We start from the raw sequence: 22369 nt of genomic DNA, 5'->3' as shown, positions 1-22369 counted from the left end.
AATTTGCTGTTGAGTTCCAGAACATGAGACACTGTCACCCATTCCAGTTCCTTGCCATCCAAATCAATAGGAGTTCAAAGTGTTTGTTTTAGTCAGTACTTTGGGGGAGAGCCTGACTATTTCACACCAAATCCTGTTCCTAGTCAGTGAACTTGGCCTCATAATCCCACATCAGGTTAAGCCTTCCTGCATGTTTAGCTCTTTTTATGAGTCATGGATAAACTGACTGATGTGCATAATATAGAATATTTTTCATAGATTCACTCAGCATGTTTCCTAAAGAATTATAGGATTATCCTCCCTCATGTCTTTCTTAAAACAGAATTAGGTATTCAGGCAGTAATTTATTAAATACTGCATTACATGGTGCTGTAGTTTTCCAGATTGACATTTTCAGAAGTCTCAAGAAACCTGATTCAGGACAAGTTACACACGACCCGAAACATTTGGATGATCTGAATTCATGCTCAGATTTGCAATGTGTGCATTTGAATTTGTTATGTGCCTGGCAGGTAAGACCTGTACCAGGCAGGCTCTAAAAAGCTACCTGCAGCCCTAAGTACCTAATTTGTGCAGAGAGTTGGATAAATGGGCACATAAATCAGGTGTGCACAGACAAAAGCAAAGCAGTTACAAGCATTTGTGAAAACCCCTTCCTAAATTTGTGCCTGCACAAATGTAAAAAAAGATGTAAAAAAAGTTTCTCTGTCTATGAAAAAGAACTGTTCTGATGAACAGTGTTCAGTATGGTTTTTACAAAGGCTTACCTTCTGTAGGAGAAGTAGTGCATTAAGAGTTGCATGTGTCTTGACTGGTCTGTAATGATTTCTGTGTTGGGGTGCTGTTCTACATGCTGCATTTGTCTGGTTTTCAGGGGGAATTTGGATCTGTTCCTGCAGGGACCTAGCTACTTCTGTACAGTTTCAGAATCCAAATGCTAATTCAGTAGAAAATAATTACCCCTTTTTTTATAGTGGTTTTGAACCCTGAGAAATTCTTGTACCTGTTTGCAGAATCCTGCTCTCATCAAGAGTTCACCCAGCCCTCTGTTAATTTTGATTAAGATTTCCTGATTATTTCTAAGGACTCAGTCACGGGTATATGCAGAGAAGAAATTCAGATTGTTATAGGCTAACAACTAAACAGGTTTAGATAAAAAACACACTCTTTCTGTACCCAGGGAACAGCTTAATGAGAATACTTAGGAATAATTAATTAGGCAGAGGCTTTTCACCTTCAGGCTGGTGGCTCATGTTATATCAGTGCAGCTCTTTGGTAAGTGCCCTCAATGAGAGAGAGCTCTGCTCTCTGGGAGCTGAGCTGGGTCCATGTCACAGGGACAGCCCCCAAAATTCCACTTGTGCTGGCTGATGTCCCTGTGACAGGGACTGGACTCTGGTGTTCCATGGACATTTAAAGAGAGCAACTGGCAAAGCTTCAGCTCCACATAATCTCCACACCAGCAAGGCACATCTGCTCATGTCCTGGTTCATCACCTGCTGCCTGTGCTGTGTGCAGAGCCTGCTGGAGTGCAGTTCCACTCACCTGGCACTGTGCCTCAGCCATGGGGTGTCTGCAGGCACTGAGTGGGAGCAGCACAGTGACATCCCAAATCCCTTCTGAGGATGCTGCTCTCAGACACTGGAGAGGCTTAGCCTGTGCTGGCCACTGAACATCTCTTAAGCCCATTTAATTCACTTCTGACTGGGACAGCCCAGAGTATCAGCCCTGGTGTCCATATACAACAGCAAATGTTCATACACAGTGGGTACTGTCTGCATCACACCCATCCCTCTGTTCTAGCAGTGCTGTCATCCTTGTGACTTTCCACCCTCTGGTCTCTAGGTAGGAGTAACACAAGCAGCCAGATTGCTGCTCTGGTTGGCACACACAGTTGTATTTTTATTTTTAATGCTTCCTCTCTAGATACTTGATGGCAATGTATTGACACTGAAACTTGCTAGGAAGACAAAGCTGATGCTAATGAGGGTTAGATGCATCTGAGCAGGTAGATTAGAAAAAAACACCCCTCACTTGGTGTGTTTTCTACTTGCTTCAGCTCAGTCCAGAATTATTAATAAAACAATTATGCACTCAGAGAAATATTTGGTGCCAACCATCATCAATCAAGATTGTCTTCAGATAGCACTCCAAAGATGTTTTTCTAGGTGAAACCTTATAATCTCTCTCTTGAGTTCCACCAAAGGATGTTAAAATTTGGTAGCACAAGGCACCTTCAAGATTTTTCTTATAGGATTTGCAATAGATTAACCAAAACCTGAAGCTAGAGCAGGACTGTCCCTTTTTAACACAGCAGCTCCTCTCACAGAAAGAGAAGGGCATAGGAAAACATCCTGCATGCTTTGCAACATTATAAACCTATATCCCATTAATTCCTCAGTCTCTGATGAAATGCACTGCCTGAGGTGCAAATTAGTGCCACTTTTGTGCATTGAACCTGTCCACTTAGAGAAGTGCTTCAGAGCCACCTCCTCATTTCAAAACTACTGCAGAATACAGTATTGACCTGAGCTAGATTAAACAAGCTTCCTTGGAATTTAAGTCTGTATGTCTCATTAATAATCCCCTGAACTTTCCAGTCTACCACAATATAAAAATTCTTCAGAAAGTAGAAAAACTAGTCACAACTAAGCTTCTAAAGCTACTTGCAGTTTATATCAAAATATACCCAGAGTGATGTTGATCTGCATTACTGACATTATTAGCATTAATCTGTTTTTATTTTTCAGCTTATTAAATGTAAACATAAATTTGGGCCTTCTGTCCTTTTGTGAAGAACTTGTGGGATGAAAAAAAGAAGGGTTATATCCAGTGGATACAATTTTGCATAATCTAGTAATTATTTGCATAATCTGGTCATTATAGAAACATTTTTGTTCTAGCAGGGTTGTAATTGTTAAATATAAATAATTGTTAAATAATTGTTAAACTAATTGTGAATATAAGATTCACAGTACTTTTTTGTGTCTAAGAAATTGTTTCAGTGGTGGAAAAAAATCCTCCATACTTCTTACTTCTCAAATTTAGGCCATACATGCAGATGATATTAGGAAGTTGCTTTTGATTCCCAGTTGGTGTTGCCTGGCAAGTAGAGAAATTCCTGTTGGTGTGGTGGGATCAGGGCAGTAAAAACAAGGCACCTTTCAAATAATGTCATGATTCTGCAGAGATCTCTTACAAGAGTTTCTGTGCTTTTTGAATAGCTTCATTAATTACAGTGTGGCTGCTTGTGAGAGCATCATTCATGTTAAATCAGGGATATGAGGAAGGCCACTCTAATACCATCCATTAAAGTATGGTCCACTGTAGGATAGCCCATTAAAGAGAATTACTGTCAGGGTTTCACTGATAGTATTTCTGAGAAGGGGTGATTTTTCATTCCTTCACTCACTTCAACAAGGGGAGGATGAATGTTGGATGCTACATCAAAGTCTCTCCCAAGTATTGAGTTTTAAGATCCATTTTGCAGGGGCCTTTTAATAACATTTAGGAAGCTGACAGGACAAACCAAGGTCTAGCTTAGCTAATGGAGATCTGTGGATGAGACCAATTGGATTTTGTTTTGTCATTCATAGTTTAAATCTGTTGAAAAATATCCTTGTCTTAGAAAATAAAATGCCAGTAATTCAAATTGTATGATACCAATTCACTTTTTTTTTAGAAATTAAAATGCCATCAGAATTTATTAAACAGGATGCTAGCAGTGAATTTGAACACCTTTCTACAGACTTCTAAAGGCTTTTATTCTAATGAAAATAAAAACAGGTTGTCACAGACATTGCTAGTAGCTATGCTTAAAGTTGTTCTACATTTCATATTAAAAAAGATTCAAAGCATTAATTATTTGGGTGAAAATTTTCAAGTTATGTGTGTGGTTCTAGCTGAATTCTTGAGGAATAGCTGCCTATCAAAGTCACAATGCACCATAACCTGGTGTATTTTTTTTAAATACTCACCTTGTTAGATTTGATTCCATTATTTTTAAAAGTTTCCTATATATTTATTTTGCTAGAAAGGAGCTGAGACAAGTACTGCAGCAAGTTCACTATAATTGCAAGCCCTGCCAGTTCTGAGGGTACATCTGTGCACCTGCAAAATTAAACTACAGGATTAGAGAAGAGAGTGAATGCTTTAATTTTTTATTTCAGTGGCACTTCTGGAGGGCAGATTGTGCCAAAAATGCAAAATTCACTAATTATCTAAATCACAGCTGTTCAACAGTGGATTATTTTAAAAGAAAAGAACTACCCTCTGAATCCTGCCATGATTTAGTGGGACTTGCATTACTGTGGAAATTAATACATTGGGCTTGAAATGTGCAAACTAAACAGAGGCAGGGAGGGCATGGCAGATAGGGTTTTTTTACCTTTCTGTTATTTCACTGTTCCTTTATTATGGCCTTAGCTTTTGCCTCTCTGTAATTGTGGGAAGAGTCACTTTTTACCTGGAGTGTTTCCACCCTTTTAAGGCTTTCTGAGTTTTTTTTTTTTGTCTGTGTAACCATGCCAGTACTCACAATGCACACGTGCACACACGTATTGTTAATAGAAAGTCTGAACATTTTTAGGCACTTAACAAAAAGCAGATGTTCACGGTCTTTTAAAATGTATGAGTTTCTGAGTGCAGTGCTCAGAAAAGCAGCAGTAATACCATTGCTCAGGGTTGGCATGGCAGGAGGGAAAGCTTCCTGTTGTTGTGATGCTCAGGGCCCTGTGCAGACTGCTGCTCAAGCCAGCTTGCCTGATCCTCCCTTCCAGCTGCAGAACCACAGAGCTCAGCCCTGGTCCTGCTCCTGGAGCACTGACCTTGTTTGCTCCATCCCTTCCACCTCCCACAGCTCTGAACTGCAGTCCCACGAGGCTGAGTGATGTGCTGAGCATCCCTGCTGAGCTGGGCTCTCATCCCTCCTGCAGCTCTGCTCCAGGCTCTGCAGCCTCCCCAGCACAGTCCTGGCTGCACAGTGTCCTGGAAACTCCTCAGTGAGCAGCAGGCACAGCAAGTTCTGCCTGCCCTGGAGTGCTGGTTCTGGGACACTTTTATCTTACATTTATATACACACACATAAATATATATATACAAACAACAGGACAGGTCTGCCAGAGCAGCTGTCTCAAAGCCTTTATTCCATCATGGCCATCAGCCTCATTTTAAGAACCAAGCAAGGGAGATGGAAACAGCTTCAGCCATTTACAACAGCAGACAAGTTGTTCTTAGTTACATGGTCTTTTTAAAGTTCTTTAGCCAATAAGATAATATTAAAAGCTGACAAGTATTGGTATACTTACACATACCTCTTGCTTCTAACAATGCTTATTTGAAATGGTTTAAAACAATGGATAAAGCTTCATTATTAAGCTTATATAATTTTACTTTTTTCACTTAACATTTTTTCTAAGGCCTGTCTCTACACAGCACATAGCTCCATTATTTCCTTACCTTGCATCCCCAACTTTCTTGCATTTCTTCACTCTGAGATTTTCTTTCCCACAGATTTCTGAGAGTCTTGTACCTTTTCTATTTCCCACACTGGAGCACCTGGGCAGGAGCCCCTGCCTGGGCACACCTGGAGGTGATGCTGCCCTGGAGAAGCCCTGCAGGCACAGGGTGCTGAGCCCAGGGCAGGTCTGTGCTGTTCTGAGCTGCTGTGGCCCTGCAGAAGCCGTGGCTCACCTGCTCAGGGCTGCTGCCACCATAGACTGCACCTCTGTAATGGTGTACTGTTATCTGCACCTCTTAATTAGTGGTTTGTCTGAAGTTTTTTCTGTCTTCACTCAAAGTCAGGATTAAAAAACACACTAAGGAAACAAATTTTCTCTTGTTTGGGCTTTGTTGTTCATTAAATCTTATCTAAAGTACAGAAAGTTCAGCAACACTCCTGGCCACCAGCTGAAAGCAACCAAAATGGAGGTGAATTTAGCTAGCTACAAGGTCTCTTAAAGCTAAACAATCCAATAGAGAATTAATACCTATATTATTTATTCTTTTAACCCAATAATCAAATTCCCATGACCCTCAGTGTGACACTAACTGTCCAACCAGAAACTACTGCCTGAAGCCAAGAAGGAAGAAGAACACAGAAAGGAGACATCACCCAAAATCCTCCATCTTGTCCCAAACCTATTATTGTATTATAAAAGCCTCAAATTTAAAACTCTTCACCATGTGAAATCACACACTTCTATTTAACTACACACCCCTGACTCTAACTCCATCACTCACATTTGGAAGCCTTCTCCAAGGTTCCTGGTCAAAAGCAGTGTTATCCAGGGAATCAGTGCCAGACAGCGCATAAAGCTCAGAAAATCCCAGATTTCTGGGATCCAACACCCCACAGCCCAGCCTGACCCAGGAGGCAGCAGCTTCACCTGGTGCCAGGCTGAATGACTTTGTTCATGTATTCAGACACACTCCAGCACAGAGAATGTTGTGGGATCTCTAGTGCTTCAATTACCTTTCCTCAAAATTAAAAGCTGAGTATGTCTTTTAGCTGGGACTGCAATGGCTTTGTGTTCCTGCTGGTTTTCCTCAGGTGCTGTTCAGTGTGCAGCTACCTGTACTTGCTGTCCATGGCACTGGGTTGGTCTCTTAGTGAATCACTTGGGAAATGTATTTTAATAATAAAATCAAAAAACAACTCAACTTTGGGTTATGTGGATGTTTAGTTTTACAACTAGAGAAAAAACCCAAAACAACCTAGGCAGCCCAAGATGTTGAGATATGAACCTAATAAAACTTACTCAGTCTCTGCTTTTTAGTATTCTGTTTCCTCCTCTGCCCTTCTTAATGCAAAAATATTTGCTTGTGGCAAATCCATAAAAAGACCATATTAGGAGAATTGCATAATATCCCCTAAAAATAGGAAGGAAGAATCTGGGACTATAGAAATTCATTTTACTCAGCTAAATGAATGACTGAACACAAAAACAAAATTGTTAGCAAGTTACTGTACTGCCATGAAAGGTAAGTGAGCTCAGTTGTCTTGGCTGGGTGTCATATTTTGTGCTGTGCTCACTGGGAAACTAATTGCTTGAAATAAATATTTGAAGATCTCTGTGTCTGGTCCTTGTAAGCTGTTTGATCAGTTTGGTGTTTCTGATAGGATCTGTTTTTCATAAAACCCTTAAGATTGCTGTTAGGCAATTTTTGTGCCATGTTATCCCAGCCTTATAAGTGCAGTGAGAGATGGAGCTTAATGAGGTCTCATGTTTATTAACATAAGGATCTGGGAATGGTCCAGCAATAATTAATATCATATAGGTCATCTTCCCTTCCTTCCTTCCACACTCTTTTCAGCTCATTTTGGTAGGATTACTTCAATTCTCACCCCTCCAACCAAATTTTCTAGCAATTTGCAAATGGAAGGGAGTTTTCCCTCCATCCATATCAGATTTTATCAACTCTTCTGTCCATTTCTTAGATTTCTGAAGTGGTTTCTTCTGCTGTGTGTGTTTCCATCTGCATCTCTCAGTAGCCCCAAGTGTCTGCAGTGTCTGTTAGAGCAGAGCTGATTTGATTCATTGCTCCTCTGCAGTCTGGGAAGGAGATGCTGTTCCCAGCCCACCTGGGCAGTGCTCCCTCCTTGGTGACTGCAGAGCAGGAAATCTGCCTTTAGCACAAGGACCTACCTTTGTTCTATTTCCAGAGGATTCCTTAGCCCTTCTCTCTCCTGGCCAGAAAACAACCCTACTTTAAGGTTGCTCTCTGTTTCTTGTTTCTCACGTTTAAGTCCTCAAATCCAGCAAGAATTTATTAATATTGAGGGATAAGGGGAAGGCTGTAAAAAAGCCCTCAGTGTGTGTTTTCCCAGTGCATATTTGGGCACCAGGGGATGCTTGGCTTACTTTATTTAATGTGTCTCAGCTGAAAAACTTGTAATTTGCTTCTTTCTGTTCTGGGTGTTATCTGTGTAGCTCTGGAGCATAGTGCCAGTAATGTCTTCATGATGCTTGTTTCTAGAAGATACTTTCTTCTCTCCTCAAAGTGTCATGACAGAACTGTAATGCTTTTATGCAGAATGACAACTGATAATTTCATGCCCCAAGCTTGTATCTTGAGGGTTGATTCAGCAGAGAGGGAAAAAAATCCAAACCAAAGCAGAAAAAAGATCTGGCTTTGTTATAGGACAGTGCAGAGCTGATTGTTTTTATAGCTTAAATAGCTCTGCACTCTGGCTGGATGGTGTGGATTTCAGAATTGCCCCGTGCTGAATTGGATCCTTATTTCAGTGGCCTGTGTCTCTGACCCACACTTTTCTTATCTTCCCTGTAGAAAGTAATTATACTCCAGTGTGGCATAGTACTCCTGTGCTAATAAGAAAACACTATTGTCAGTTGTGATAGATGCACCATCCACTTAGTGAGCAGAGAAGAGTTAAACTGATTGCATTTTTCCAATCTGTATATTTCTCTGCTTATTGTTTGTGTCCTGCTGCTGGGGAAAGCAGGTTAGTTGCATAGTAAATCTCTCTAATCAACGCAGGAGAAGAACAAAAGGAACAAACACCCTCATTTGTTATAGCCACTTTAGAAGCATGGTCATTTGAGGGATGCATTCTGGGAGATTTGTCCCTCTTCTTCAGAAAGGCTTGTTAATATGGGCATAACTAACCAGGATCTCAGGAGAGGAGGGCTCACTCATTAAAATCAGCTCTATAAAGAGCCTACCTAGCAGATATCTGTCCTAATGATGCTTCTGTTGCCTCTCTCTGTCCAAGCAACATGTTCCATAAAGATCATAAAGCCCAAAGTGTGTAGCTGAGGAAAGGGGCTGAGTTCTGAATTTGGGTGCTCACTCTATGCCTGCTTGCATTCAGTTTCCCTTCCCCTTCCCCTTCCCCTTCCCCTTCCCCTTCCCCTTCCCCTTCCCCTTCCCCTTCCCCTTCCTCTCAGCTCACCTCCATTTGGAGACATCCCCAGTCAGAATTTTCCTTGCTTTGAGTAACAGAAATGGATGCTGTAGTGAAGATATAAACATGCTGCTGGTGACAAGCCACAGGTGTGTGCTGACTCCTGGTGAGACACTGCTGCAGTGTTTCATGCATTTATTAACCATGCAGCGCTGGGATTTACAAAAGCTGGGTGCATAATTGCAAGATTGCATTTCTGGGCATAAATTCAGGGCTGTAGTGTCTGCAGAGGATGGATCCAGAGGGATTTGGGGGATGCAAAGCAGGGAGGATCTTATGATAATTATTAGGTGCAGGGCAAGAGAAGACTAATTAGGGGCATGCAGTTAAACTCATCTAGGGTGCACTGGGTCAGAAGGAAACGTGGAGGTCCACAGAGTCCTCTGAAGGAGAAACATCTCTATAAGCAATATTTCTTTTTGGGAAACCAGTATCTTGTCTACTGGTCCTGATTTATTCCTCTTTCTAGGAAAGAAAGAAGTAAAACTTTGCTTCTCATAATGAGATTTTTTTTTTTTTTTCTGGTCATGCTGTTGGTTGTTCTTCCAGCCCCTGACCAAGTCTAATATTTTAGTTCTAATATTGAAAGCTAAGGGTTTTGAGACCAAAACAAGGCTTGGATGTGACTGACAGCCACGATACAGAAGCTCATCAGGAGGTGCTTAAATACAATTATCTCTAAATATCATCATTGCTTGTGCTGCTGCAGTAAGAAGATTCTCTGGAAAAGGAAGTATTCATTTATAGAAAGCATAAAAACTTAAGTGAGGTCGAGCCTGTTGGTGTATGGATGCAGCTTCATCAGAGTAGCTCACATTAATGAATTGCAGTTCCTTGCAAAGCTGGAGTGTCAGCCCATCTTATGTAACTTTGTTTTACAGGCTGAGATATGTCACAGCTCAGTGTGTCATTAAGTAAGTCATTAGCAAATGCAGTTTTTCCTCAGTAGAAAAGAACTCATACATCTTTGTCAGCCACTTATTTAAGCTGATTTTCCTTCACTGTTTTTTAAAATTATTATTTTTATCAGCCCAGCCCTGCTTGTTTTTTTTTATTTAATGATGGAATCCCCATAGATCTTTTTGTCACCAGATAAACAGCTTTATATTAAATTTTTAAAAGAATACAGATTTGAATACAGACAACTTAGCCATTTGTGTCTGCTCTACTCCTGTGGAGTTAGGAACTCCTAGAACATTTGAAAACACCTTCTTGCCTGCTTGGTAGGCAAGCTGGATACCTGAGATGGGATTGGCAGTGAATCTTTGGCATTTTGCATAATGAACAACTCTCAATTCCCAAATTAACTGATGGTGCAGTTATTCCAGAATTGTCTGCAGCTGTACGTGATAGACACTCATTTCTCTTGTTTAAATTTTTAGGACAATGGAAGATGTTAAAAAGTAAATATCTGACATGCATTTAATTCAAATGCATGTGTCCCAGTCTGGAACTATCAGCATGGATTCCAAACCCTGATTTTTTATTTTTATTTTTTTAAATATCTGATAAGGTGTTCACTCACTGTAGCACAAATAAAGAGTTCTTCTGGGTGTAGAGCTGTTTCTGCCCAAAACAGGGCAGGAAGAATTTTCCCCTTTGTTTGTAAGTAAAGGGCATTCACTAAAGCACTCTCTTCAATATGTAGGTTTGGGTTTTTTATGCCATTATTTGTGATTTAGTGATGCACTGTTGTATTCCAGTAGTGCAGCCTATGCCAGTATTTCCATTATAAACCATTCTCATAGGTTTATAACTCAACACTAAAAATGTACTCTTCCAATTTGAAACTTGGCATATAATGTCTCATCTCATCCTCAAAATGACAGTTTTTTCTTTCCCTTTGCCTTCCTCCCAATAAAAGGTTGAGTTTTTGTTGTATTTTTAAATAGAAGATACAGTCCTTTCTGTTTTGATAAGGGAGAAGCCTGCCTGATTATTAAAATTGCTTTTCAGTGCTAAGAGAGGAGGACATTATAATAGAGGATGTATGTGAATAAGTGTTGTTGATGTTACAATGTCCACAATAAGTGTATGGATACAGAGAATATCACCTTCCAAATGAAAACCAAAGAAAAAAATCAAAATTATTGAAAAGGGTCTTTTTATGGTGCTTTTTTTCCTAGCTGTCAATTTTACCCTAAAAATAAGGTGTTCTCAAAGGTAAATATATTTCAGCTGCTGCACTCTATTGTTTTCAGGCTGAGTGAAGTAAAGGAAGACTTTATATAGGAAAAAATGATGTTTTTCTCTTCACTTATTTGATAAACACTTTACAAAAGGCATCTAAATTCTGACTTTGGTGTCAAGACCAACTAGCAGATGTAGACCTGTAGTTATCACAGTGCTATCAATCCCCTTGCTTGATGCAGGTGTAAGCAGCAAACAGTGTTTAAAATAAACAAACACTTGTGGGAATAGGAAAGTTAGCAATCAGTGGCAAACTAAGAAATGAGAGGCTTGTATGATGCTTACAGCCTTCACTGTCAGGATCTGAACCTCTGATCCAGAGGCTTTGTCTGAAGCCTCACATTCCAATTCAAGGTAGTAGGGGTGTTATGGATGTAAAAAAAATCAGGATTTGAATCTAGTTTCTCCTTCTTTACCTGTCTCCTTGGAGCCAGCCTTTAGGAGTTGAAAGCTGCCCAGCTGCCTTTGAAAGAAGTTTCCTATCCACTGCAAATACAGCCAAAGGCTCCTTTTGGTTGTAAATTTACTTCTAGGCATTTATTTTTCCATTTAGACAGTTAAATTTATGCTTACCATAACCACTTTAATGGTACTAATTAGTAGAAAGGATATGTAAGAAGGAAATTTTACAGAGGGTGTTTATTAATAAATTGAGCTATTATTTTGTCATATATTTGAAAACTATAACCATATATTCAGTGTGTATTTTTACTATAGCTGTCTTTCTCTTAAACCCCAGCTTTTTCACTTTTTCACTTGTCTGTAACATGTTCATGTGTCATCAAAAGCAGAGGATATGTTTCCTAATAAGAAGTTCAGTTCCTTCATTTGAATTCTAAAATCAGTAATTAGGTCAAAGACAGTTTTGTATCCGTTGGCAGAAGCAATGGCTCTCAGATATGAAATAAAATAGCTGTGGAACTGAATTTTTGAGGGCATAAAATCAGACTGCTCAGCACTTTCTCACATCAGCTTTTGTCCAGGCCATCACTGCCTAAACCAGTGAGATTCTGCAGTGTAAAATGAATGCAGCACTCTGAGATTCAAATCTTTGGTTTTTGCAGGAAATAAGTTGCAGGTCCAACAAAACTTCCAGGTTGGAAGCACCAAATGTGCCCAGTGCAGTCAGTAGTTGTGTAAACCCAAATCTTCTCTTACAAAAGCTGATTTACTTCAGCACAGTTACCTCCTATAAAAGGGTGCTTGGTTTGTTTCTGGAATTTACAAAGAAAGAGCTGATACTGAGAATCACTGAAGTGCTCAAGTCAGCCACAGCAGTGCTCATGGAGAGCACCTTCCACACCGTGGGGATTAGTGCTGCTCTCGTGGAAAAGCAGAAAACACCCAGCCCAGACTTGTTCACTTGAGAAATGGGAATATTAAACACCTCCTGCTGCTGGACAGAGTGCAGGCTGCTGCTTCCATTTTGGATGATGTCACATGAAATGCTTCTTGCTTGAGTCAGTGTTCTTTTTGCAAATTTGTAGAACAGATTCTCTGACAGCAATGAAATGTATTAAAATAATATTAATATTTTTATCATAATAGTGGGGAAAATTGCAAGAATCATTAAGGATAAAATATTGCTGTGTTGTATATTTGCCTGAAACTGAGTTATATCATAGATTATTTGTTAATATGCAGTGGTATTATGGTAATTATTAACTGTCATATTTCATTTCTTCTTATGGACATCCAGCACCATTTTTAAGGGGCCCTAGAAGATAACATGTTCTCTGCAGCTGATGTCATTCACCATTGTAATTACTGAGTACCCTTATTTGACTGTTTGAAATTTTGCTGTAAATTCAAATGAGGATGTGAATGTTATTGGAAAACATGCAGTTACATTTGGAGTTTATTTGCTAATCATGTGCAAATCACTGTCAAAATTACAGGATTATGACAACTGATGCAAATTTATCTAAGTGCTTTGTGCTGCTGGAAGTATAAATTGCACAGGGAATAAAATTTGTGTTTGTTCATAGGCACAGAAGAAGCGAAAATCCAATGAATCTGTAGATACAGAGCTCTGTCTTAACGAGGTAAGTGTGGATATTGGATATTTCACAGCACAGGTGCCTCCCCATAAGAAACAACATTCCAAGGCTGTCAAGATTATCATGGGCTACCTCACACTTGTCCTGTCAGTTCTGTTATGTTTGGATATCATAATGCATTAAAGAATGATCTCTCTTGGAAGTTCAGAGCTGGGCTCGAAGTGTCCTCTGCTGACTTTATATTTCAGTAGCTGTATGGTACATGTTTAGGCAGATCCCATAGTAAACACCATTGCACCTAGCAAGGATACTTATTTAATAATCTGCACCTATGGATTAAATTGCATTTTTTGTTAACCAGAAATAACTTGTGAAACAAACTTGTCCTGTTGACTGTCCAGAAGGTGCTGTTTCTCTGGGGGTTCTGCTTTTGCTGTTGTAAAATAAACTGGCATGATAAACACAGATCCCTTAAAACCCCCATACTTTTGCCAGTGAAAGCATTTTTTATACTCTTCTCTTTTCTGAAGTGTGCAGTACTGGTGTTAACTAATGTCAAAATATTGTCCTTGTGGCATCGTTTTAACGCCCTTTCTATCATTCAGTTTATGAGATTGATGCATAGGTATCAGTGGAGGGCAGGGCATGGACAAACAGAGGAATTTCATGGTACAGACTTGAATGCTTTGCAGTGAAATGCAAATGAAAATGTGGTGTGGTGACCAAGGCAGGTGTTGTGTCTTGCAGAACGCTCTGGGGAAGGACAGCACCGCGGGAGTCTCCACCAGTCACATCTCCGCGGAGAATTCCCTGGCTCTTCCCAGCAGCTTCTACCTAAGCACACAGCTCACCCTGATGGCACTTGCACTCTCACTCTCTTTGTCCCTAAGCTCATCAGTCGTCTTGTAGCTGCATTACAAAAGGACGTGTTAAAAAAAAAAAAAAAAAAAAAAAAAAGTTTAAAAAAAAAAAAAAATCTGTTTGCTGTCCTCTGTTGTTTATCTGGAATTCCAGGTCTGGGAGCTAAGCTGGGGCACTCCTGCTAGAACAGTCTCAGTCAGCTGGAATTTTATTTTTATTTTTTCCTCTCTAAAAAAAAGCTTCTTGTGATATTTAGAGGCTTTGTGAAATACTTGGTGCAGTGCTACATTCCAAACCCAAAAGGCTTTTGGGCATGCAGTGTTTTAAAGAGACAGTGTGTAAATTTGCCTGTAAAGCGACCTGGTTGGATTATTTTAATAATTATTATTTTAATTCTGGCTTTTACCTGAAAAAGAAGATAACGGTTTTCTTAAAATCTTGTTTATCTCATTGAATGGTTTGGGTTTTCAAATTGTTTGAACTTCAGACTATCAAAGATGCCAGGCTTTTGTCTAATGGTGAATGTTCTCCCAGAGAGTGGACTTTATGAAACTTCTTCATTTGATAAATCGCTACTGATGTTAAACTCTTTCAGTGTGTTAGCATTTTCCTCTTTCAATGTTTACGTACTGTAAGTGATTCTGCGTTCCCTGCTGAGAAGCCATCCTAATTCACATACAGGTATAATGTATGTCTTTCAGTTAAATTCTCACAAAAATAGAGTGTGGCGTAGAACCTTCTAACAGTACATTTATCTTTTAATTATAATCATCTAGCCTTAACAAGAGTGAAGATTCTTTACATTAGCAAGATGCAGCCATTGTGAAAGCTTGATAAAGATACATTTCTTTAAATATGAGGAACAAATTTTGCTACAGGGTTTCAGCTGTATGGTCTATGGTCTTCTATGCTTCCATTGTGATAATATAGTCCAGTTACTATACTCTTTGTTTAATAAAAAAGTGACATACAATTTATTTGCTCTGCTAAAACATCATCATCTGTTTGTAGATTCCTGATAATGTCAGCTCAAACACCTACAGGAACTTCATGCCTTACTTCTCTTATCAAAACATTCTAGAGGGACAAGAGGCAGTAGGATATCATTTAAAGTGTGTTTTATGTCTTAGAACTGCTAAAACAAACACAAAAAGATGGTTGATCCAATTGCAAGGCAGCATCATGCACATGTACCCCCATGACAGGTTTTTTCACCCTGGTAGTTCCTACCACAGACCTTGGCATTGCTGACATGATGAACTGTTTGCAAGACCAGCTCCATAATGTAATGGTTTGGATGGCAGTGTTACCAGTGTACGTGATTTAATCACTTGGTTCTCACTCAGTGACATTGGCAGCCTGTGCTGGCTGGTGATGATTCCTGCAGTATCTAGAAGAAATTCTTTAAAGCTTTAAATGCCATCAGATAGGCAGCATTTCTCCTAAGGGCTGTCTTTATACCTTACTGTGATGGCTTGTTGACTGTTACAAGCAGTTATGTCCAAGTGATCAACAGTAATCTGTTTTTTGTTCCTGTTGGAAGTAGAAGATAACTTCTGCAAGCAAGGAGTTCATCATGTCAAATGTATGGATTTACTCTGAGACTTACACAATTATGCCCTGTCCTGCTCTGAAATGTCCAGATCAGTTATCTGCCATACAACTATAAAGTGCAAATTACTATTTTATAAACTGCACTGAAGTTTGAGTGTGCAAAATACACATCTTGCTAAGAAAGTATTAAACCTATTTACAAGTTCATCTTTTGAGATTTTTCTTGGCTAATAATAAACACCTTCATAAATTTTGAAATTCATTTATGTAGTCGTGATTATGGTCACATAATACAGGTTTCAAAGCAATTTGTATGTGATAGAATTCTACAATACTCTGTGCCACTGAACATAACAAATTAGACAATATTACTTTTTAATTCTGTGTTGATAAGAAACTGCAAATTACTTTCAAAGGCAGCAGAGCTGCTTTTGGAGAAGAGATATATAGACCATCATTACTAGCAAAGCCCATGTGGTTCCTGTTGCTCTTCTTGTAGAAAATAATCAAATTATTGAAAACTAGTGGCAGCAGAAAAAGATTATGAGATTCATGATTTTTAAAATGAATCAAATTCTTTTATGTCAAAAGGAGTTGATGGTATAAACTATTGAAATGCTAATGAACATAGCATTGCAATTCAGAAGTCTGACATTATCCAATTAAAAATATTTTCAAAACAAATTCCTAAACATTATGATTATTAAATCTATCTTTGATCCACAAACCTTTCTTTAAAATATCATTTGTATTCAGCACATTAAACATTTTAGCCACTATTGAGAATTTTAATGATCTCCCACTATAGTATATACTTTTTGAAGATTTTTTTAATGTTTGCTTTGGTTACAGTATCTCTCTAATATTTAATAGCAATTATTAGAGCTTTGACACAGTCTGATCCAGAATAAAAACTATTGATCACTTATACTGTAAATAACAATCTAATAAGCTTCTAATTACAAAAGAAACTGCTGTTTATCTGAGTCAATGAGAGTTACCTTTGGAAATAAAGTTTTATGTAGTAAAGGAAAAAATGGTGGTTTCAACAGAGCACTTAAGCTTTTTGTCCCATAAATTAAAAGTATACTGAAGTCCTAATTCTAAAAATTAAATTGCTTATTAAACAGGCAGAAAGGAAAAAATACCCTTTGGAGTCTGACACTTTACAGGCATCACCATGCAGATATTGGAGGATTTTTGGAAGTTGGATGTGGTGTGGATGATGTCAGTTTAGCATGGTGACCTTGTCAATGCAGTCACTGAATTATGCAAATTGTTTAATTATTTTTCCCCTTTCAGTCACTAAAATACCATGTGTTGAGTGCTTAATGAACAAGCTTGGGCTGGGCTTTATCTAGTCCTTTAAAAGATTAATTTTATCCATATAACAGTAATATAGGGTCTGTCCAAATAAAGATGTACACAGAGATGATCTACTGTTCCAGTTGTAAATCTCACCAGTTCAGTTGTGTGCAAATTAAATCGTGGGCTACCATAAACATATCCAAATCATCTTGTACTGGAACAGACATTGTCATTAGTGTTATTAATAGCATGTTTATGCTTCTTTTTTAAAGTAGTGCACACAAAGGTAGAATTGAGACTGAGGTGAAATGTATGGCTGAGGTTTTGCAGTACTCAGCATAACTCAATTCCACTGGCTATTCCAGTGGAAGAGGCACTGAAGGTGAACCTTTCAGATATTTGCAGGAGCATCAGCAGCTGAGGGTTTCCCTTGTCCCAGTGTGAATGGTGACAGCAGCAGCAGGCAGCAGCCCCAAGGAGTGGCCAGTGGGGAGGGGGCAGCCCTTGCTTCACTGACCAGGCTCCTGAGATCCTGCTCCTTCAAGGATGGGGATGAGGTGCTGAGCCCTGAGCAGGAGCTGTCCATCTGTCCATCTGTCCATCTGTCCATCCATGTCCACCAGGGCATGGCCACTTTCCATTGAGCAGCTTCATTCCCACTGTGTCAGTAGGAAGAATTTGGAGGAACTGGAATTCTTAATCATTTCAAAGCATGCATAGGCAGACTCTTGTCTGGATATCCCTTTTTTTTTTGTTTTGTTTTGTTTTTTGTTTCTGTTTCCCAATGAAATTACATCCCTCTAAGACCCAGCCTTTTGAGTATGAGTGATCACAGCTTGTTGCATTTCAAATCAGTAGACTGAAAACATAAAAGTATCTACTTTTGCTAAGCCCATGCAACTAGGCTGGAGATCAAGAAAACAGAGCAGGAATCACCTTGAAATCTCAATTTAATTAAAATTTGTGATTGTTGGTTAATCACTGTGTTATTTCCATGGAGTAAAGATGGTGAGAAACCAGTGAAGTAGAAGAGCAAAACTCAGAACAGCACCCTGAGGGGACATAAATCTTACGTATGTCAAGTGACAGGAGTATCTCATATTTAGCTTCTGGATTCTGCTGCAACAGCAGCTCCTTCAGAGCAAGCAGTAAAAGATGGAAGCACAAGCAGTTATTCATACAGTTGTAACTTTTTTTCATAAAATGCAATTCTTTGTCTTCAATACCAAGGTGGATCTACCTCACTGAAAAAATATATATTCACTGACATTCTTTCTTTCTGCATTAAACTGTTCTGCATTAAAACTGTTCTGGGCTAAAGAGGCCTCTGGGGTTGTTTTATGCCCATAAGGTTAGTCAGATTGTACCTGATGTCCCTGACATCAAATAGAAATATATTTGGTTCTGATGAACTTGGCAGAGAAATTAATCCAGTGACTTGTTAAATATTTCTCATCTTTAAATATTTGCTTTTTCTCAGCAGCCAGTTCCTCCTGTGACATTTCAATTATTGGCTATTTCAGCTTCTCTTTAACTTCAGAAGGTCATTTTATCCAACTCCACAGTATTCAACTTTATAAATTTGCTTCAATGCTGGTTTTCTGGTTTTCTTTTTTAATTACAGCCTTCACTTTTGAGAAAAGAAAAAAAAAGATATGATCAGGAATATCTCTCAACTGAACTAAGAAAACCTTTAACGGGGAGGGAATTGAAAGTTCCCATTTTATCTCTTTAGCACTGGTTTGATTTGAATAATCTAAAATGCTATGTTGTTATTCCCCAGATGGAATTTAAAATCTAGTTTGGTACTGAATAGGATTGAAAACTTTAAAACTCTTTACAAGCTATTAGAAATATTTAAATACTTCTTATGTATTTTCCAGTTGGAATTTCAGTCAAATAGATAAAATCTCACTAAGTAGTAAATTCTTACAAGAGTAAGAATTCTCTTTGGGAAATTTTGATGGCTCTGTTCTTAAGATAAAATCAGGGAAGATGATGAATTCTCATTTTAAACTCAGTATTATCTCAACTTTTATATACCCTTGTTTCATGTTCTCTCTTATATTTGCCTCCAGGCAGTGTTTATAGATGCATATTAGATATGGGCACCTCAACAGTCAGAAACCAATTCCTGCAACTCCTATAAGATGTTCCATCTCGTTTTTATCATTCATAAAAGCATGAGCAACAAATTCAAGATGTGGCCTAAAAATTTTGAAGGAGCACAGAATCAACAAATTTCTCAGTAGCATTTCTTACCAACATAGACCATGATATTCTAAATTGGTACTAAACTACAGTCTAGACCATTCACAAGAGTTCTCTGAGCACATTTTACCAGAGTTAAAGCAGCTGCTGTTTTATCTTATTCAGGTGCCAATAGCTGTTACCATACATAGAATTAGAGCTAATTGTTGCCTAGATTAAAACACCCAAATCTTAGCCCCCTCTCACCTACTTGTAGTGATTCCAACATTATAATTCTTTTGCACTGGTTTTTAATCTGTCAAAAGGAGAATTTCCTAGAATCCAGAATAAAATGAGTCTTTTGGGGGCAATTTTCCTCAAATTCTTCCTTCCAAAATACCGAAATATTTGACTTCTTCCAAACCTCTGTACTCCAAAGCCTTTGTGTCTGCTCCATCACTCAAGCCTGTCCAGCTGGGGTGCAGCTTATCCCACACTAACAAACCTGTCAGAGCTACATGCTGACAAATAAGTCATGGCAGCTCTTCAGCTGAGTAAGGAGTTGATTTTGGCCACTGCACTTGTCCTTAGGTCAAAGCTTAAATGCTACAAAAGCTAAACCCCACAGACATAGTGAACCACAGGGAGATGTAAACTCCTTCAAGCAGAGAAGCCAGCAAATCTACTGAAACTCTGGAGTAATTTCCAAAATAAGATTAAAACTATATGGTTCCCTCATGGTAATGTTTATGAAATAGGTTATATATGACAGAAGGAAGCTGGACAAACAGGAGAAAGCCTGAAGATGCAAAAATTACTGTTTAGGGAACCACCATTTATTTTAGCAGGAGATACTGCAGAAAGCACCCTGCTGAGAGAGAAATGTGTGTCCCACTGAGGATAAAACAGAAAAATGATGGGTTTTTTCTTTGTCTTTTGGATTAGCCCATGGAAACTGTTAAATTCTTTTGGAGTGTGCTACCCTAAATGCTGGGAGAACAGGAGCTCCCTTCCCCATCCCCAGACCTGGTTATTAGCAGTGACATCCTCTGCCTGCTTTGGGGTGAGACAAAGGCTTTAACCTTTAAGGGAAAGTTAAGACAGAAGGAATGTTTGTAAGGGTTATCAGAGGTGGAACAAACCTCACAGGGGATTGTACCTGGCAGTCAGGAGTGCACAACCCAGACTGAGCTGAGTCACACATTGATTAAAAAGAAAACTAAATGGAGGTAGAAATTGAAAGAAAAATATGTTCTTGATTTTTCTGGTTTCTGCTTTTCTGGGAAGTAATGCATAAAACCAACCTCAGTACCTACATTGTTTCTGGGTAAGAATAAAAAATCCCGAATGCAGTCAGTGGGAGAAACCGCTTCAAAGAGCTCCAGCATGTGGGAAACTCAACTGGTGGCAGTTACTAATCTCCATGTTCTCCCCTCCCCCAGAATTATTGCTGCTGAGTTTGCTCTGCCAGGGTTTGTGTGGTGTTCTGTGCAGCATTACCTAGTACTGAAAAGATTAGCTGTGATTAGTGCTGCCCAGCCTGGGAAGGTGCATGTGTCTTTCACCTGAGGGTATGTTGAATTTTGTGCTTTTTATGTAAACTGCAAGTTGACAAGAGCTGCAGCAAAAAGGAGATAGCAGGAGAAGGCTCACATAAAAGTAGTTTTTCTGACATCATGATGATAAACCAATTAATTGAGGCAAGCAGAAGTGGTGAAGATAAAGGTAACAGCATTTGGACCCAGGAAGACTGGCATTCACTGTGATCTGAGGATATCCAATGTTAGTATTTTCCTGCACTTTTTTTCACCTTTTTTTTTCCTTTTTGTATTTTTCCAAAACTGTCTAGAACATGCTTCCATTTTCTGGAGGAAATTCTTACACAAACAGTTACCTTGTGTAAATTCTGTGTTGTCTTATGGATTCCTGTACATCTCGCTGCGGGTTCTTACATGTCAGGTCTTCAGTCATAATGGCTGGTAATTTGTTGTAAAAAAACCCCCAAACCACTGTTCACTTGTTCCTGTTGACTTAACTTGCTCTGAGGACATTGCTCTTTGGATTGTCCACACTTTGGAAGTCAATCCATGATGTTTGGCATTTTCTGTTAGCATAATCCTCCTGCATTAGTATTGTACATATCCAGAAAACAATCCCTCTCAATAAACATTATTCTCTTTTTTTATTAAAAAGCATGTTTTTGTGAGAACAATTTTCTGGTTGTTTTTCTTCTGATTTATTATTTAAAAAAAAAAAAAGAAAAAACAGGAAGCTTGACTGGCAAACAAAAAGAGAAAGGACAGCAAGGTTCATCTCATTTTTCCCTGTTGTTTTGCAGTCTAACATGATCTAAGAAAATAAGAAATAAAGCTTTTTCCCTTTAAATATCTGTTCATTTTCTTGCTCCCTAGTCTTTTTGTGTCAGTGAGTATGGCCTGCAAAATTGCAGTGAGCAGGCAGTATCAGATGGAAATGATGGGAAGAGGGGCACAGAGTGGCCAGCTGGCCCTTTTCATGCTTGTTCCCTCTCTGGCACGCACAGCATCCTCCACACCCATCCCAGCCCCTCGTCCTGCTGGCCAGAGAGAAAGGGCTTACTCCTCCTCTCACACAATGGCAGCAGAAGAGCTGCAGAGCCTTTGAAGACAAAAGAGCTTGCAGGAGGGTATTTTAGGAATAAATAGCAGAGTGTGCTGGGAGAGGAAAGGGAAGGTGGATAAACAAGTTTCAGGATGCCTGTCCTCGTGTTGGTGAGTAAAAAGCAGGAAAATGATTTCAGCTTTTACCCAGATTCAAACTGAGATTTAACAAATGAATATATTATGAGCAAAAAGCAATCACACACCCATGAAAAAGCTGCTGCTCAGCAAAGGGCCAGAGCCTCCCACCATTTTAAGGCCAGACAGTTTCAATTGCTGATGCCCAGAGAGAGAAGCAAGGTTTGGGGGCAGGGTGCAGGAGGAGAGATGGGAGTGAGAGATGCACAAAATCCAGGGTTAAAGGTCTGCTCTACTGGGGCTGAAAACACTTTCCCAGCTAAATCCTCACTGTGCTTTGGCAGCTCCAGGAGGGTCTAGAGTTGCAGGGGTGATGCAAGAAGGAGATGTTGAGCTGTCCTGGCACTGTTTGCTGCCCAGATGATCTGTGTTTCAGGAGGTGGGAGGGGGAGGCAGCACATTCTGTTTGGCAGTATCCAACCCTCAGCTTGGCTTCCTGGGCCAGCTATTGAGGCTGCTTGGATTTAGGAGTCATTCTGCTGCTATTAAGTCCTGTGCATAAAGTGCTGCAGGTTCTTCAGCTCCTGCAGTGCCATCTTTGAAATGTTTAACCATTTCAAACA

The 22369-nt window shown here is 39.3% G+C and overlaps 1 protein-coding gene across 1 annotated transcript in view; it reads left to right on the top strand.

The window, feature by feature from the left end:
- The window catches only part of GFRA1 (GDNF family receptor alpha 1), a 136229-nt gene extending 114988 nt beyond the window's left edge, over positions 1-21241 (top strand). Inside the window, exons 8-9 of the mRNA XM_056495080.1 lie at positions 13105-13161; positions 13864-21241. Coding sequence (XP_056351055.1) covers positions 13105-13161; positions 13864-14025 — 219 coding nt within the window. The 3' untranslated portion in view covers positions 14026-21241. The remainder of the gene's footprint in view (positions 1-13104; positions 13162-13863) is intronic.
- The last annotated feature ends 1128 nt before the right edge of the window (positions 21242-22369 follow it).

Source organism: Oenanthe melanoleuca, chromosome 6 (assembly GCF_029582105.1).
Source record: "Oenanthe melanoleuca isolate GR-GAL-2019-014 chromosome 6, OMel1.0, whole genome shotgun sequence".
Classification (NCBI taxonomy): Eukaryota; Metazoa; Chordata; class Aves; order Passeriformes; family Muscicapidae; genus Oenanthe; species Oenanthe melanoleuca.
This window is presented reverse-complemented; position numbering and strand designations above follow the sequence as displayed.